The 17,359-nt window shown below is 43.8% G+C and overlaps 1 protein-coding gene across 1 annotated transcript in view; it reads left to right on the forward strand.

Annotated features, from left to right (window-relative positions):
* LOC126424770 (BTB/POZ domain-containing protein 9) overlaps positions 1–17,359 on the forward strand; it is a 141,532-nt gene that overhangs the window by 67,822 nt on the left and 56,351 nt on the right. The window contains exon 6 of the mRNA XM_050087522.1: positions 351–573. Within this exon, the coding sequence (XP_049943479.1) occupies positions 351–573 (223 nt within the window). The remainder of the gene's footprint in view (positions 1–350; positions 574–17,359) is intronic.

Below are 17,359 nucleotides of genomic sequence, written 5' to 3' on the forward strand. Positions count from 1 at the left end.
TTTGTTTTGCCAGTTAGACACTGACATTCAGCCATCCACCCGTGAGCAGTTGCGTCATGAATTGCGCTGGGAGAAGGTGAAGAATCACATAAAAAAATCTGATTTAATTCAATTTTGCAGCTGAAGCTTTTTAAACATTACTTCCTTCCAACCAATCGTTTTGTTCACTGTAGAAAAATAATATAAGTATGTGGATGAATTAATGAAAAGCCTGTATGTTCGTCTGTTGTTTGTTAGATAATGACTTTTATGTGAAATTTGATGGCTTCAACTTTCTACTTTTAAAGTTCCAGTCCGTTTTTGTTATTTCCGTGTACTTGTACTGCCAAATGTTGGGGGTGTTTTTGCAGTGCCAGAGGAGAACATGGCCCACCCACGGCACGGCACACAGGTTCTGCAGGGAGAGATGAGGGCTGCACTGCTGGACGGTGACTCCAACAACTACGACATGGAGCGCGGGTACACACGCCACGCCATCTCAGAGTCTGCCAGTGACCACGGCATTGTCATAAAGCTGGGCACCCAGGCCCTCCTCAACAGCATTCGCATGCTTCTTTGGGACCGTGATCTCAGGTATGGATTTTTGTAGCCCAAGTTCAAAATCTGAGACAAATTGTATGAAATATAGTGTGTTTTGAAAAGATACCTCCAGTTTCAGAATATTGTATCTTCTACGTGAATGAAACTGTCTGGAGATTAAAAGTATGTGCCTTGAACTTCGAACCTTTGCTCGAGCCATCAGAGTACAACTCTCAACTCGCTGTCACAGCTTTACTTCCATCAGCACCTCTTCTCCTACCTTCTGAGCTTCAGAGAAGTTTCCTTGCATACATTGGTGGAAATTACTCTCTTGGAAGGTAGAAGGAGAGGTACCACTGGAAGTAATGCTGTGAGGAAGGGTTGTGAATTGAGCTCAGGTAGGTCTGTTGATAGAACACTTGCCCACAAAAGCAAAGGCCGCAGATTCAAGTCTTGGTCTAGCAGTAATTTGCGGGGAAGTTTCAAATCTGCACACACTTCACTGCAGAGTGGGAATTTATCTGGAAATGTGTGTCTAAACATTGAAATTTTACCTTACATACCAGACTACAAGCCAGTAGCTGTTTCCCTGTTGCAGCTTGTCTGTGCATTACCGAAGTGTGTTGAATTGAAGTGGCAGTAGCAAAGAAACAGGAGGTATTTTACAGTATCTGTTTAACATACACAATGTAGTTAATTACTGTACAACTTTTACAAATGTGCAGCATGATTTTCGTTGAGTATGGGATTGCATCTGCTAGAGCGGAAGAGTTATACGAATTACACATTGTACCATTTCACCTCCGAGATCACCCAATCTCACAGTTTTGACCCTCTTTTACTTTTTTTTTTTTTTTGGGGGGGGGGGGGGGGGGGAACTTTGCACTTGCACTGTGAATGACTCTGCCTATGTGCCTTCTCTTCCAACAACTTTATGTGAACTATGGTGCTGCATACCAACAGTGGTTAATGCAGTAACTCCAGACATATTCCCAAAACTAGGGGGTGAGTTTGACTCCTCATCCTCCTCTCCCGAAAGATTTCTTATTACGCAGGTCTTCACAGAGCATCTTCCAATCTTCTCATTTTTCCTACATGCTGTTGTTCAGCATTTCTTTCCAGTGTAGTCCTCTTTGATTCAAACTGTTTTTCACATGTTCTCAGCCTGATGTTCATGGTCTGCCAGTTGGTCGAGTTCTGTTGTTCGCTCCAAAGCTCTTCCTGGTAATGTTTCTGTTAATGTGGCCAAACCATTTCAGCCTATTACCCTCCCTAGTTTCTTTTATGGGAGTGATATGACGAGTGTAATATTTTTTCGTTTCTTATCTCGTCCATTCTTGACCTGTCAATGATAGCTCATAGAAACCTTATCTGTGTTGCTTGTATTTTGATCCATATCCCAAAATTTGTACATCATATGATTTGTATGTTGTGGTCTAAGTTGTGCCAGGTATTTTCCAATTCCTATTTCTGTCAGAGTTACTAATAAAATTTTGAGCAGTTTTCTATTTTCTCAGAAATTCCTTACTTTGATAGCTTAATTTACGATGTTGTGTATGATGTAATTGAAGAGCATAGGTGAGAGCACAGTTCCTTCTGGAAGCCCCCTATCTGTTCTAAATTGTTCCACTTTTTTGCCCAGTATTACCACACTGTTCAGCCATTTTTTTATACATTTCTTCTTCAGAGTTGTATTCCTCAGCACAGTTCCATTTTAGTCAGACATTGCCATATTTCTCCCCTTCTTACAGTCTCGTAAATCTTTTTTATATTTATAAACACAACTATGATGATTCCAAAGTCACATTTCTTTTCTGCTACCTATCTTCCTGTAAATATAGCATCTGCAGTTTATCTTCAGGCCGAAATCCTTTTTGTTCTTGCCTTTGTTGTTGCTTGTCCCTCAGTTCATGTAGAATTGCCTTTTTTTAAATACTTGTGCAAAGAGACGGTTATGGTATTCCTCTGTAGTACTCACTATCCCTTTTTACCTGTCTTGACTGCACATGGGATTAAGGCTCCTAAAAAGACTGCCTGCCATGCGTATTTCAATGTACATTTGAGGAATTCCTAATTTGAGGAAATTCTGCAGCATTTCTGGGGTGCTTCAAAATCAGAGAGAGACATTAAAGGTTAGTACAGCGAGTGGAGCTGGACAATCGTGTAAACCATTCTTCAACAGTTTCACTGCTGCAGACGTAAATATATGCTAATTGTTTCAGTGCTCCAGATGTATATATACTATTTGCTATAAAAAAATACTTACAGCAGTTCCCTGCCACAGTCGTATAGTTACGTATAACGCTGACAATCGGGCTAGCAAGTCGGATGTAATTGTTGCGCAAGTATGCAGTTTAATTGTTGGAATACTGGGAAACACCTGAACGACTATTGAATGCTGAATTCTCTTTCTGCTGAGTTCATTCGTATCGCTATATTATCTAGTTTGTGTGCAGCTGTTTCCGCATTACCGAATAAAATGATGTGACGTTACCGTCCATTTAGAGATGATGAGGTGCTGAGTATTCTAAACCAAAGTGACAATGAGGACATCATTATGCCCAATCCAGTTGTTATGGGTAAACAGATAATGACGATGACGAGCTGGTAGATAAATCTGTCACCACAAATATAAAAAAATATTTGTGGACCAACATACGTTGAACCAGTAAATGCAGATCCAGATTTTGATGTTATCGTCAATTCTTTCTCCGATTCCAAAGAAGAGCCTGAGCGTATGCCTGAAAAATCTCCTAAGATACACAAAACAGTTGATTTTAGAGGGAAAGACTCTGATTTGGACCGTAAAGTGTATAATTTCGAAAACAATGGTTCCAGTTGCAAAATCGTCAAATTAGATTATTTATGTACTGTATACGACTACTTCCAAGTTTTTTTTTAGCCAAGAAATTGTTAGCTACATAGCTGAGCAATGTAATTTATATTATGAACACCTTTGCAATGATGCCAGTGAAAAATCAATACTGCGACGTTGCAAAGACAAACAGTGATGAAGTTTACTGTTTCCTTGCTGTAAATTTTCTGATGGCTCAAGTGAGAAAAAATGAAATAAACAGTTATTGGACCAATGATCAGTTACTGTCTACTCCATTGTTTGCAGAAATCATGCCGAGAGATAAATATCTTCTGTTACTTAGAATGTTACATTTTGCTAATAATAGTAAGGACCCTGGAGATGACAAAATCTGGAAATTATATCGAATTGTGGATCACTTAAGAAAAGTATTTCCAGGTGCTTTCTATCCTTTTAAAAATTTGTGCATTGACGAAAGTTTAGTTCTCTTCAAAGGTCGTGTCTTCTTCAAGCAGTACATTCCTTCCAAACGCCACAGATTTGGTGTAAAATTTTTTGTGTTATGTGATTGTGAAACAGGTTATATTCTTGACTTTATTATTTATGTGGGTACAGCAACAGACTTAAAAAAAGAAACTGACTTTGGTGTAAATGTTGGAATACCTGGAAGCATTGTCCTCACTTTACTTGAACGTTACCTTGGTAAAGGTCACACATTGTGTGTTGACAATTGGTACACTAGCCCAACGTTATTTTCTTATTTGCATGACAGAGTGATTAATGCCTGTGGAGCTGTGAGAACAAACCACATATATATATATATATATATATATATAAAAATAAAAAACAAAGATGAGGTGACTTACCGAACAAAAGCACTGGCAGGTCGATAGACACACAAACATACAACAAAATTCAAGCTTTCGCAACAAACTGTTGCCTCATCAGGAAAGAAGGAAGGAGAGGGAAAGACGAAAGGATGTGGGTTTTAAGGGAGAGGGTAAGGAGTCATTCCAATCCCGGGAGCGGAAAGACTTACCTTAGGGGGGAAAAAAGGACGGGTATACACTCGCGCACACACACACATATCCATCCACACATATACAGACACAAGCAGACATATTTAAAGACAAAGAGTTTGGGCAGAGATGTCAGTCGAGGCAGAAGTGCAGAGGCAAAGATGTTGTTGAATGACAGGTGAGGTATGAGTGGCGGCAACTTGAAATTAGCGGAGATTGAGGCGTGGTGGATAACGGGAAGAGAGGATATATTGAAGAGCAAGTTCCCATCTCCGGAGTTCGGATAGGTTGGTGTTAGTGGGAAGTATCCAGATAACCCGGACGGTGTAACACTGTGCCAAGATGTGCTGGCCGTGCACCAAGGCATGTTTAGCCACAGGGTGATCCTCATTACCAACAAACACTGTCTGCCTGTGTCCATTCATGCGAATGGACAGTTTGTTGCTGGTCATTCCCACATAGAATGCGTCACAGTGTAGGCAGGTCAGTTGGTAGATCACGTGGGTGCTTTCACACGTGGCTCTGCCTTTGATCGTGTACACCTTCCGGGTTACAGGACTGGAGTAGGTGGTGGTGGGAGGGTGCATGGGACAGGTTTTACACCGGGGGCGGTTACAAGGGTAGGAGCCAGAGGGTAGGGAAGGTGGTTTGGGGATTTCATAGGGATGAACTAAGAGGTTATGAAGGTTAGGTGGACGGCGGAAAGACACTCTTGGTGGAGTGGGGAGGATTTCATGAAGGATGGATCTCATTTCTGGGCAGGATTTTAGGAAGTCGTATCCCTGCTGGAGAGCCACATTCAGAATCTGATCCAGTCCCGGAAAGTATCCTGTCACAAGTGGGGCACTTTTGTGGTTCTTCTGTGGGAGGTTCTGGGTTTGAGAGGATGAGGAAGTTGCTCTGGTTATTTGCTTCTGTACCAGGTCGGGAGGGTAGTTGCGGGATGCGAAAGCTGTTGTCAGGTTGTTGGTGTAATGCTTCAGGGATTCCGGACTGGAGCAGATTCGTTTGCCACGAAGACCTAGGCTGTAGGGAAGGGACCGTTTGATGTGGAATGGGTGGCAGCTGTCGTAATGGAGGTACTGTTGCTTGTTGGTGGGTTTGATGTGGACGGACGTGTGAAGCTGGCCATTGGACAGGTGGAGGTCAACATCAAGGAAAGTGGCATGGGATTTGGAGTACGACCAGGTGAATCTGATGGAACCAAAGGAGTTGAGGTTGGAGAGGAAATTCTGGAGTTCTTCTTCACTGTGAGTCCAGATCATGAAGATGTCATCAATAAATCTGTACCAAACTTTGGGTTGGCAGGCCTGGGTAACCAAGAAGGCTTCCTCTAAGCGACCCATGAATAGGTTGGCGTACGAAGGGGCCATCCTGGTACCCATGGCTGTTCCCTTTAATTGCTGGTATGTCTGGCCTTCAAAAGTGAAGAAGTTGTGGGTCAGGATGAAGCTGGCTAAGGTAATGAGGAAAGAGGTTTTGGGTAGGGTGGCAGGTGATCGGCGTGAAAGGAAGTGCTCCATCGCAGCGAGGCCCTGGACGTGCGGGATATTTGTGTATAAGGAAGTGGCATCAATGGTTACAAGGATGGTTTCTGGGGGTAACGGATTGGGTAAGGATTCCAGGCGTTCGAGAAAGTGGTTGGTGTCTTTGATGAAGGATGGGAGACTGCACGTAATGGGTTGAAGGTGTTGATCTACGTAGGCAGAGATACGTTCTGTGGGGGCTTGGTAACCAGCTACAATGGGACGGCCAGGATGATTGGGTTTGTGAATTTTAGGAAGAAGGTAGAAGGTAGGGGTGCGGGGTGTCGGTGGGGTCAGGAGGTTGATGGAGTCAGGTGAAAGGTTTTGTAGGGGGCCTAAGGTTCTGAGGATTCCCTGAAGCTCCGCCTGGACATCAGGAATGGGATTACCTTGGCAAACTTTGTATGTGGTGTTGTCTGAAAGCTGACGCAGTCCCTCAGCCACATACTCCCGACGATCAAGTACCACGGTCGTGGAACCCTTGTCCGCCGGAAGAATGATGATGGACCGGTCAGCCTTCAGATCACGGATAGCCTGGGCTTCAGCAGTGGTGATGTTGGGAGTAGGATTAAGGTTTTTTAAGAAGGATTGAGAGGCAAGGCTGGAAGTCAGAAATTCCTGGAAGGTTTGGAGAGGGTGATTTTGAGGAAGAGGAGGTGGGTCCCGCTGTGACGGAGGACGGAACTGTTCCAGGCAGGGTTCAATTTGGATAGTGTCTTGGGGAGTTGGATCATTAGGGGTAGGATTAGGATCATTTTTCTTCGTGGCAAAGTGATACTTCCAGCAGAGAGTACGAGTGTAGGACAGTAAATCTTTGACGAGGGCTGTTTGGTTGAATCTGGGAGTGGGGCTGAAGGTGAGGCCTTTGGATAGGACAGAGGTTTCAGATTGGGAGAGAGGTTTGGAGGAAAGGTTAACTACTGAATTAGGGTGTTGTGGTGCCAGATTGTGTTGCTTGGAATTTTGAGGTTTTGGAGGGAGTGGAGCTGGAAGTGGGAGACTGAGTAGATGGGAGAGACTGGGTTTGTGTGCAATGAGAGGTGGTTGAGGTTTGCTGGAAAGGTTGTGAAGGGTGAGTGAGTTGCCTTTCCGGAGGTGGGAAACCAGGAGATTGGATAGTTTTTTGAGGTGAAGGGTGGCATGCTGCTCTAATTTGCGGTTGGCCTGTAGGAGGATGCTCTGAATAGCCGGTGTGGATGTGGGAGAGGAAAGATTGAGGACTTTTATTAAGGATAGGAGTTGACGGGTGTGTTCATTGGCTGAGTTGATGTGTAGGTGAAGGATTAGGTGGGTGAGGGCAGTGGATTGTTCAGTTTGGAACTGGTATAGGGACTGATGGAAAGAAGGGTTGCAGCCAGAGATGGGAACTTTAAGTGTGAGGCCTTTGGGGGTTATGCCAAATGTCAGACAAGCCTGAGAAAATAAAATATGCGAGCGTAATCTGGCTAGGGTGAAGGCATGTTTGCGGAGGGAATGTAAATAAAACTTAATGGGGTCGTTGTGGGGGTGTTGTGAGGGTGACATGGTATTAGAAGGTGGAAAGTGTAAGATGAGGTTGAAATGAAAATGAAAGATAAAAATATATGGGGAGAGATAAGGGTGAACTAGAAAATAACTGGAGATCTGGTATGAAAAAATGCGAAAAAGTGTTGGTTAAGTTGATCTTGTGGTGAACTTGGGTTGGTAGACAGCGATGTGCATGAAGGTTAGGTGGTTGTGTTGCCGCTAAAACACGTTAAAGGACGGAGAAATTCGGGAAAATTTCGAAAAAACGTGTAAATGTATTAAAAGGCGTGGTGTTGTGGTGAAAGATTACGAAAATGGGGCTAACAATTGTAAATAATGACGTTAAAACCTGTGGAGAGCGGCTAAAAATGATCAGTGATGTACGAAAAACGGAAGTGGAAATAAAGTAAAAGTTATTAGAACTAGCCGAAATGGTTATTTAATACGTGAAGGCAGCTGTTATTGAACTAGAAACGGTTAGCGGTATTGTTGAAAGCGCAAAATAAAAATTTTTTGGTTATGGTTTGGAAGTGGATTACGTATTATAGAGTATATATAGGCGGGATAAATTTGTATTACGGTAAAAAGGGAAGGTGAATAGAAAGTGAGACTACTGGTAAACGCAGAAAGAGAAAATAAAGAGAAAATAAGACGACAGGAAAGATTTCGAGATGCAACAGCGACAATAACAAACGTAATTGTTGGGTTCAAATTAATGATATGGTTATAATAGAGGGAAACATTCCACGTAGGAAATATATATCTAAAAACAAAGATGATGTGACTTACCAAATGAAAGTGCTGGCAGGTCGACAGACACACAAACAAACACAAACATACACACAAAATTCAAGCTTTCGCAACAAACTGTTGCCTCATCAGGAAAGAAGGAAGGAGAGGGAAAGACGAAAGGATGTGGGTTTTAAGGGAGAGGGTAAGGAGTCATTCCAATCCCGGGAGCGGAAAGACTTACCTTAGGGGGAAAAAAGGACGGGTATACACTCGCGCACACACACACATATCCATCCACACATATACAGACACAAGCAGACATATTTAAAGACAAAGAGTTTGGGCAGAGATGTCAGTCGAGGCAGAAGTGCAGAGGCAAAGATGTTGTTGAATGACAGGTGAGGTATGAGTGGCGGCAACTTGAAATTAGCGGAGATTGAGGCGTGGTGGATAACGGGAAGAGAGGATATATTGAAGAGCAAGTTCCCATCTCCGGAGTTCGGATAGGTTGGTGTTAGTGGGAAGTATCCAGATAACCCGGACGGTGTAACACTGTGCCAAGATGTGCTGGCCGTGCACCAAGGCATGTTTAGCCACAGGGTGATCCTCATTACCAACAAACACTGTCTGCCTGTGTCCATTCATGCGAATGGACAGTTTGTTGCTGGTCATTCCCACATAGAATGCGTCACAGTGTAGGCAGGTCAGTTGGTAGATCACGTGGGTGCTTTCACACGTGGCTCTGCCTTTGATCGTGTACACCTTCCGGGTTACAGGACTGGAGTAGGTGGTGGTGGGAGGGTGCATGGGACAGGTTTTACACCGGGGGCGGTTACAAGGGTAGGTGGTTTGGGGATTTCATAGGGATGAACTAAGAGGTTACGAAGGTTAGGTGGACGGCGGAAAGACTCTTGGTGGAGTGGGGAGGATTTCATGAAGGATGGATCTCATTTCTGGGCAGGATTTTAGGAAGTCGTATCCCTGCTGGAGAGCCACATTCAGAATCTGATCCAGTCCTGGAAAGTATCCTGTCACAAGTGGGGCACTTTTGTGGTTCTTCTGTGGGAGGTTCTGGGTTTGAGAGGATGAGGAAGTTGCTCTGGTTATTTGCTTCTGTACCAGGTCGGGAGGGTAGTTGCGGGATGCGAAAGCTGTTGTCAGGTTGTTGGTGTAATGCTTCAGGGATTCCGGACTGGAGCAGATTCGTTTGCCACGAAGACCTAGGCTGTAGGGAAGGGACCGTTTGATGTGGAATGGGTGGCAGCTGTCGTAATGGAGGTACTGTTGCTTGTTGGTGGGTTTGATGTGGACGGACGTGTGAAGCTGGCCATTGGACAGGTGGAGGTCAACATCAAGGAAAGTGGCATGGGATTTGGAGTACGACCAGGTGAATCTGATGGAACCAAAGGAGTTGAGGTTGGAGAGGAAATTCTGGAGTTCTTCTTCACTGTGAGTCCAGATCATGAAGATGTCATCAATAAATCTGTACCAAACTTTGGGTTGGCAGGCCTGGGTAACCAAGAAGGCTTCCTCTAAGCGACCCATGAATAGGTTGGCGTACGAAGGGCCATCCTGGTACCCATGGCTGTTCCCTTTAATTGCTGGTATGTCTGGCCTTCAAAAGTGAAGAAGTTGTGGGTCAGGATGAAGCTGGCTAAGGTAATGAGGAAAGAGGTTTTGGGTAGGGTGGCAGGTGATCGGCGTGAAAGGAAGTGCTACATCGCAGCGAGGCCCTGGACGTGCGGGATATTTGTGTATAAGGAAGTGGCATCAATGGTTACAAGGATGGTTTCTGGGGGTAACGGATTGGGTAAGGATTCCAGGCGTTCGAGAAAGTGGTTGGTGTCTTTGATGAAGGATGGGAAACTGCACGTAATGGGTTGAAGGTGTTGATCTACGTAGGCAGAGATACGTTCTGTGGGGGCTTGGTAACCAGCTACAATGGGACGGCCAGGATGATTGGGTTTGTGAATTTTAGGAAGAAGGTAGAAGGTAGGGGTGCGGGGTGTCGGTGGGGTCAGGAGGTTGATGGAGTCAGGTGAAAGGTTTTGTAGGGGGCCTAAGGTTCTGAGGATTCCCTGAAGCTCCGCCTGGACATCAGGAATGGGATTACCTTGGCAAACTTTGTATGTGGTGTTGTCTGAAAGCTGACGCAGTCCCTCAGCCACATACTCCCGACGATCAAGTACCACGGTCGTGGAACCCTTGTCCGCCGGAAGAATGATGATGGACCGGTCAGCCTTCAGATCACGGATAGCCTGGGCTTCAGCAGTGGTGATGTTGGGAGTAGGATTAAGGTTTTTTAAGAAGGATTGAGAGGCAAGGCTGGAAGTCAGAAATTCCTGGAAGGTTTGGAGAGGGTGATTTTGAGGAAGAGGAGGTGGGTCCCGCTGTGACGGAGGACGGAACTGTTCCAGGCAGGGTTCAATTTGGATAGTGTCTTGGGGAGTTGGATCATTAGGGGTAGGATTAGGATCATTTTTCTTCGTGGCAAAGTGATACTTCCAGCAGAGAGTACGAGTGTAGGACAGTAAATCTTTGACGAGGGCTGTTTGGTTGAATCTGGGAGTGGGGCTGAAGGTGAGGCCTTTGGATAGGACAGAGGTTTCAGATTGGGAGAGAGGTTTGGAGGAAAGGTTAACTACTGAATTAGGGTGTTGTGGTGCCAGATTGTGTTGCTTGGAATTTTGAGGTTTTGGAGGGAGTGGAGCTGGAAGTGGGAGACTGAGTAGATGGGAGAGACTGGGTTTGTGTGCAATGAGAGGTGGTTGAGGTTTGCTGGAAAGGTTGTGAAGGGTGAGTGAGTTGCCTTTCCGGAGGTGGGAAACCAGGAGATTGGATAGTTTTTTGAGGTGAAGGGTGGCATGCTGCTCTAATTTGCGGTTGGCCTGTAGGAGGATGCTCTGAATAGCCGGTGTGGATGTGGGAGAGGAAAGATTGAGGACTTTTATTAAGGGTAGGAGTTGACGGGTGTGTTCATTGGCTGAGTTGATGTGTAGGTGAAGGATTAGGTGGGTGAGGGCAGTGGATTGTTCAGTTTGGAACTGGTATAGGGACTGATGGATATCCAGCATCACCTGCCACCCTACCCAAAACCTCTTTCCTCATTACCTTAGCCAGCTTCATCCTGACCCACAACTTCTTCACTTTTGAAGGCCAGACATACCAGCAATTAAAGGGAACAGCCAGGGGTACCAGGATGGCCCCTTCGTACGCCAACCTATTCATGGGTCGCTTAGAGGAAGCCTTCTTGGTTACCCAGGCCTGCCAACCCAAAGTTTGGTACAGATTTATTGATGACATCTTCATGATCTGGACTCACAGTGAAGAAGAACTCCAGAATTTCCTCTCCAACCTCAACTCCTTTGGTTCCATCAGATTCACCTGGTCGTACTCCAAATCCCATGCCACTTTCCTTGATGTTGACCTCCACCTGTCCAATGGCCAGCTTCACACGTCCGTCCACATCAAACCCACCAACAAGCAACAGTACCTCCATTACGACAGCTGCCACCCATTCCACATCAAACGGTCCCTTCCCTACAGCCTAGGTCTTCGTGGCAAACGAATCTGCTCCAGTCCGGAATCCCTGAAGCATTACACCAACAACCTGACAACAGCTTTCGCATCCCGCAACTACCCTCCCGACCTGGTACAGAAGCAAATAACCAGAGCAACTTCCTCATCCTCTCAAACCCAGAACCTCCCACAGAAGAACCACAAAAGTGCCCCACTTGTGACAGGATACTTTCCGGGACTGGATCAGATTCTGAATGTGGCTCTCCAGCAGGGATACGACTTCCTAAAATCCTGCCCAGAAATGAGATCCATCCTTCATGAAATCCTCCCCACTCCACCAAGAGTGTCTTTCCGCCGTCCACCTAACCTTCGTAACCTCTTAGTTCATCCCTATGAAATCCCCAAACCACCTTCCCTACCCTCTGGCTCCTACCCTTGTAACCGCCCCCGGTGTAAAACCTGTCCCATGCACCCTCCCACCACCACCTACTCCAGTCCTGTAACCCGGAAGGTGTACACGATCAAAGGCAGAGCCACGTGTGAAAGCACCCACGTGATCTACCAACTGACCTGCCTACACTGTGACGCATTCTATGTGGGAATGACCAGCAACAAACTGTCCATTCGCATGAATGGACACAGGCAGACAGTGTTTGTTGGTAATGAGGATCACCCTGTGGCTAAACATGCCTTGGTGCACGGCCAGCACATCTTGGCACAGTGTTACACCGTCCGGGTTATCTGGATACTTCCCACTAACACCAACCTATCCGAACTCCGGAGATGGGAACTTGCTCTTCAATATATCCTCTCTTCCCGTTATCCACCACGCCTCAATCTCCGCTAATTTCAAGTTGCCGCCACTCATACCTCACCTGTCATTCAACAACATCTTTGCCTCTGCACTTCTGCCTCGACTGACATCTCTGCCCAAACTCTTTGTCTTTAAATATGTCTGCTTGTGTCTGTATATGTGTGGATGGATATGTGTGTGTGTGCGCGAGTGTATACCCGTCCTTTTTTCCCCCTAAGGTAAGTCTTTCCGCTCCCGGGATTGGAATGACTCCTTACCCTCTCCCTTAAAACCCACATCCTTTCGTCTTTCCCTCTCCTTCCTTCTTTCCTGATGAGGCAACAGTTTGTTGCGAAAGCTTGAATTTTGTGTGTATGTTTGTGTTTGTTTGTGTGTCTGTCGACCTGCCAGCACTTTCATTTGGTAAGTCACATCATCTTTGTTTTTAGATATATATTTCCTACGTGGAATGTTTCCCTCTATTATAACCATATATATATATATATATATGGAAAGACGAAAGGATGTGGGTTTTAAGGGAGAGGGTAAGGAGTCATTCCAATCCCGGGAGCGGAAAGTCTTACCTTAGGGGGAAAAAAGGACGGGTATACACTCGCGCACACACACACATATCCATATATATATATATATATATATAACAACTTAGAAAAGGCGAGATCGAGTTTGTCAACAGGTAAACTTCTTGCTCTGAAGTGGCAGGACAAGCGGGAAGTGAGGATGCTTTCAACTCATCATACAAGCTAAATTACAGTGACTGACAAAATTGACAGAACCACGAATGAACCAGAAACAAAACCAGCTTGCTTCGTAAGCTACACTGAAAATATGGGGGCCGTCGACAGGAGCGACATGATGCTAAGTTCAGTAGAATGTGTACGAAAAACTGTAAAATGGTATAAAAAAGTATTTTTTCATTTGGTGGATCTGTCTCTGCTCAATACGTGTGCATTATATAAAACTCAAACAGGTCGAAATATTTCAGTATCTGATTTTCAACAGAAACTTATCAAGGAGATCCTAGAGATTCACCACCAACTGCAAACAGAGGGACATCGTGGAAGGATTTCGGCTGATGGTGACAATCCCTTATGCCTAACCGAGCACCACTTTATCTCTCTAATCCTGGGAACTTCAAAGAAGAAGGCCGCCCAGAGAAGGTGTATTGTATGTGCAAAACATGATAAACGAAGTGACACAAGATACTTTTGTTTAAGATGTAATGTGCCTTTATGTTTGAATTTTTGTTTAGAGAGATATCACACTTTGAAGTATTACTAATGTAATATGTTTTGTATTTGTTTCTCCTAGTAAAGTACCTTTTTTGAACAAAATAACTTTCTGAACAAAGATTTAAAAAAAAGGAAACAATTTACACGGACAATACTGGATTTTGTGTCTCATTTTTATCTCAATAATACCGGTAGACTGCTACAGTCACATATATATACGCACCAGGTGAAAATAACGCGCACAGGGCAGGAGCCGCTGAGAATAAATGCGCAGTGAAAGGGTTAAAACATGGAGACCATTAACTTGCACGTGGACACACTAATCTCTGTATAAAAATGTAATTGACAATGGTAGTATGAGGAATGATTGTAGCATACACAATTACAAGAAATTAAAGAGACGCTTGCCCAGTTCATGGGCAGAATTATTGTCCTGGAGAGCCACAGCAACTGTTAATTATGTATAACTGATTATTTACACTGCAGCACCAAAGAAACTGGTATGGGTAGGCGTATTCAAATACAGAGATATGTAAACAGGCAGAAGATGGCGCTGCGGTTGGCAACGCCTGTATAAGACAACAAGGTGACTGGCACAGTTGTTAGATTGGTTACTGCTGCTACAATGGCAGGTGTTATCAAGATTTAAGTGAGTTTGAACGCGGTGTTATAGTCGAAGTCCGAGCAATGGGACACAGCATCTCGGAGGTAGCGATGAACTGGGGATTTTTCCATAAGACTATTCCACGACTGCACTGTGAATATCAGGAATCTGGTAAAACATCAAACCTCAGACATTGCTGCAGCCAGAAAAAGATCCTGCAAGAATGGGACCAACGATGACTGAATACAATCGATCAACATGACAGAATTGCAACCTTCTCGGAAATTGCTGTGGGTTTCAATACTGGGCCATCAATAAGGGCCAGCGTGTGAACTGTTCAATGAGACATCATTAGTATGGGCTTTTGGAGCTGAAGGCCCACTCGTGTACCTTTGATGACTGCACGACACGAAGCTTTACGGCTCGCCTGGGCCTGTCAACGCCGACACTAAACTGTTGATGACTGAAAACATGTTGCCTAGTCAGATGAATCTTAAACATGTTGCCTGGTCAGATGAATCTCATTTCAAATTGTATCGAGCTGATGGACGCGTATGGGTATGGAGACTATGAATTTTATGAGGTGAAGCACAACAGAATGTTGCACCTATACTGTTTTACAAGGCACAAAGTAGTTTCATTTTGTATGTCTGTCTCAATTTTGCAACGTCCTTCATCCAATTTTTCGCATACTGTTTTGCTTCAGTCATCTGTGTCATACAGGTCTTCTTCTGTTTGCCTGGGGTAAATCCAGGTAGACAAATAGTATTAATTATGTAAATGAAAGTTCTGTACAGGGTAGCAGAAAGCAGGGTCATTTCATATCAATTGAACCAGTTTGAGAATATGTTCCAGCTCATAGTCTTGGATCTGGCTGATATTTAGCACACCAATGCTACCATGGGTGGAAACCTCATATATGAAGTATTAGATTCCCCTAAGAATTAGTTCCAGACTTGCAGCTTGCGAAAGAAGGTGGTGTGACTTTGCAAACCCAATACACATTTGGCAGTCAATCTCCAGAGCCAACTTTAGGGCTTAATAACTTTGGAACTATTCCTCAGAGTCCAGTGAAATTTTTACCACTAAGTAACAACTATTTAGGGCACACACACAATATGTGAAAGCACCAACAACATGTTTCTGAGGGAAAATAAAAAATGTCAATGTGATTAAAAATGTGACTTGTGAAAGAATACATATTGTAGGTGCCCACCATGACAAATATTATCCGCTCGGGTAGAGGATAATACTTTTTCTAGTACGCCTGATATTTCAGTGTTGTAGCATGAAAGGGACAAGTGATATTAAAGGCCAAATTTCATACACTGCATGAGTAGACCACAATGCAACGTCACAACATTTTGACATGTTATTCCAAGGCATTCATGTACAATGAAAACTGACAGATGTATGTGGTGGTTTCATTTCTTTTAATATGATTTAGCAATTCAGAGAGATGATACCGACAGCTATGGTCTCCCTTATCTGATGAGATTCAGTTCATGTTTCACTCATAGCTGCAGCAAGTGTTGGAAATCATTTGGCAACTGAAAGTTAAACAATGTATGTGTTCAGGAGCAAGATGAACCGTTGCCTGGCAGGAAGAAGAAAGGAGACAAGTGAGCGTCACAGGTTGCTCATGCTTTCAAGGTTCTAGTTCAGGCTGGTCACACTGAGGGCACGAGAAGTACAGTTTCGTGAAACGCCGGTGTTTATCATCATATGGAAGTCTTTCTGGATAAGTTTTCTTTCCTACAAGGAAGTTGTTTTGACCAATTTTGGATCGATAAGAAGACAGTGAGGTGTAGCCTTTGAGAAGTTGATATAAAATCAGTATTGAAAGTGAATCAGTGCACAGGACTTACTGTGAAACCCTGCACAGGATTTAATATGAAATGAGGACAAAAAAATGTGTGTGACACTGCTAAAAAGTGAAGGATATTCTGTTAATGTACATGTTAGTGATGACGAGTATCGGCCACCTTCAGCCACAGTGGCTGAGCAGTTAATTCTTCAGTGACTGCTCTCGGTATGTCTTCCATGAAGACATAGAGAATTGGGAAAAGGAAACTCAAAATGACACACTAATGGTGGAAGAGGAAGAACTATCTGTTCCAAAGGAACAAAAATCATACCAGAAATGCTACAATCTGGACAAAATGTTGCACAATTTGAAAGAAAAATGTGTGGTATCCACACACCAGAGAAAAGTAGCTATTCTTGCTCTTGTACCGTCCATTCTATTGAGCATACTGCAAAGGAATTCAGTGTTTCTATGTATATAGTAAAGCAAACCAGGAAAGTTAAAGCAACCCAAGGAGTCCTTCCAGAACTTTGACTGGCTCAGGGTAAACAATTGAGTTGAAAAATGAAGGTGCTAATATCAAAGTTTTACAAAAATGGTGACTACAGCAGAATAATGCCTGGCAAGAATGAATATGTTATGGTAAAAATGGGAAAGGTATGTGTGCAGATGTGAAATGAGGCTGTTGCTATGTAACATTTCTTAAATATGTGTAGAATTTGAGCAAAAGTATCCTAATGCCAAAGTGAGTTTATCATCTTTTTTCAGTCTTCAGCCAAAATGGTAAGTGCAAGGAGCACACACAATATCTGTTTATGTGGAACCCATCAAAATGCTAAGTTGATGTTTACTGCTATAAAGGATTCTGGTCTGGATTACGAAGATGAAAAGAAACCACTAGTTGTGGCATTACTTCCTGCCCATGTATGATGCACAGGTGTGAAAAGTGTGCAGATGAGGCAAAGTAACACATGAATAATAAACTGTGTGATGAGTTCATTATGGGTGATTTTAAATTTACTAATTATAAACAATGAACACAAACGGAATGCACAGCTCTTGGAACAAAGCTCAGTACAGTGGAAGAGTTTGTTGTACTGTGTTGTGAAAAAACAAACTGACCACAGCAACAGTGCAATCTGCATATCTCCAATTCCATAAGGATAATTTGAAATAAGAAGAAATTTTAGTAATACTGGACTTCCCTGAAAATTATGCATCAATAGTGCAAGATGCTAATCAAGGATGCCATTGGGACAACAGCCTAGT

The sequence above is a fragment of the Schistocerca serialis genome, chromosome 10 (assembly GCF_023864345.2).
Source record: "Schistocerca serialis cubense isolate TAMUIC-IGC-003099 chromosome 10, iqSchSeri2.2, whole genome shotgun sequence".
In the NCBI taxonomy this organism is placed as follows: domain Eukaryota; kingdom Metazoa; phylum Arthropoda; class Insecta; order Orthoptera; family Acrididae; genus Schistocerca; species Schistocerca serialis.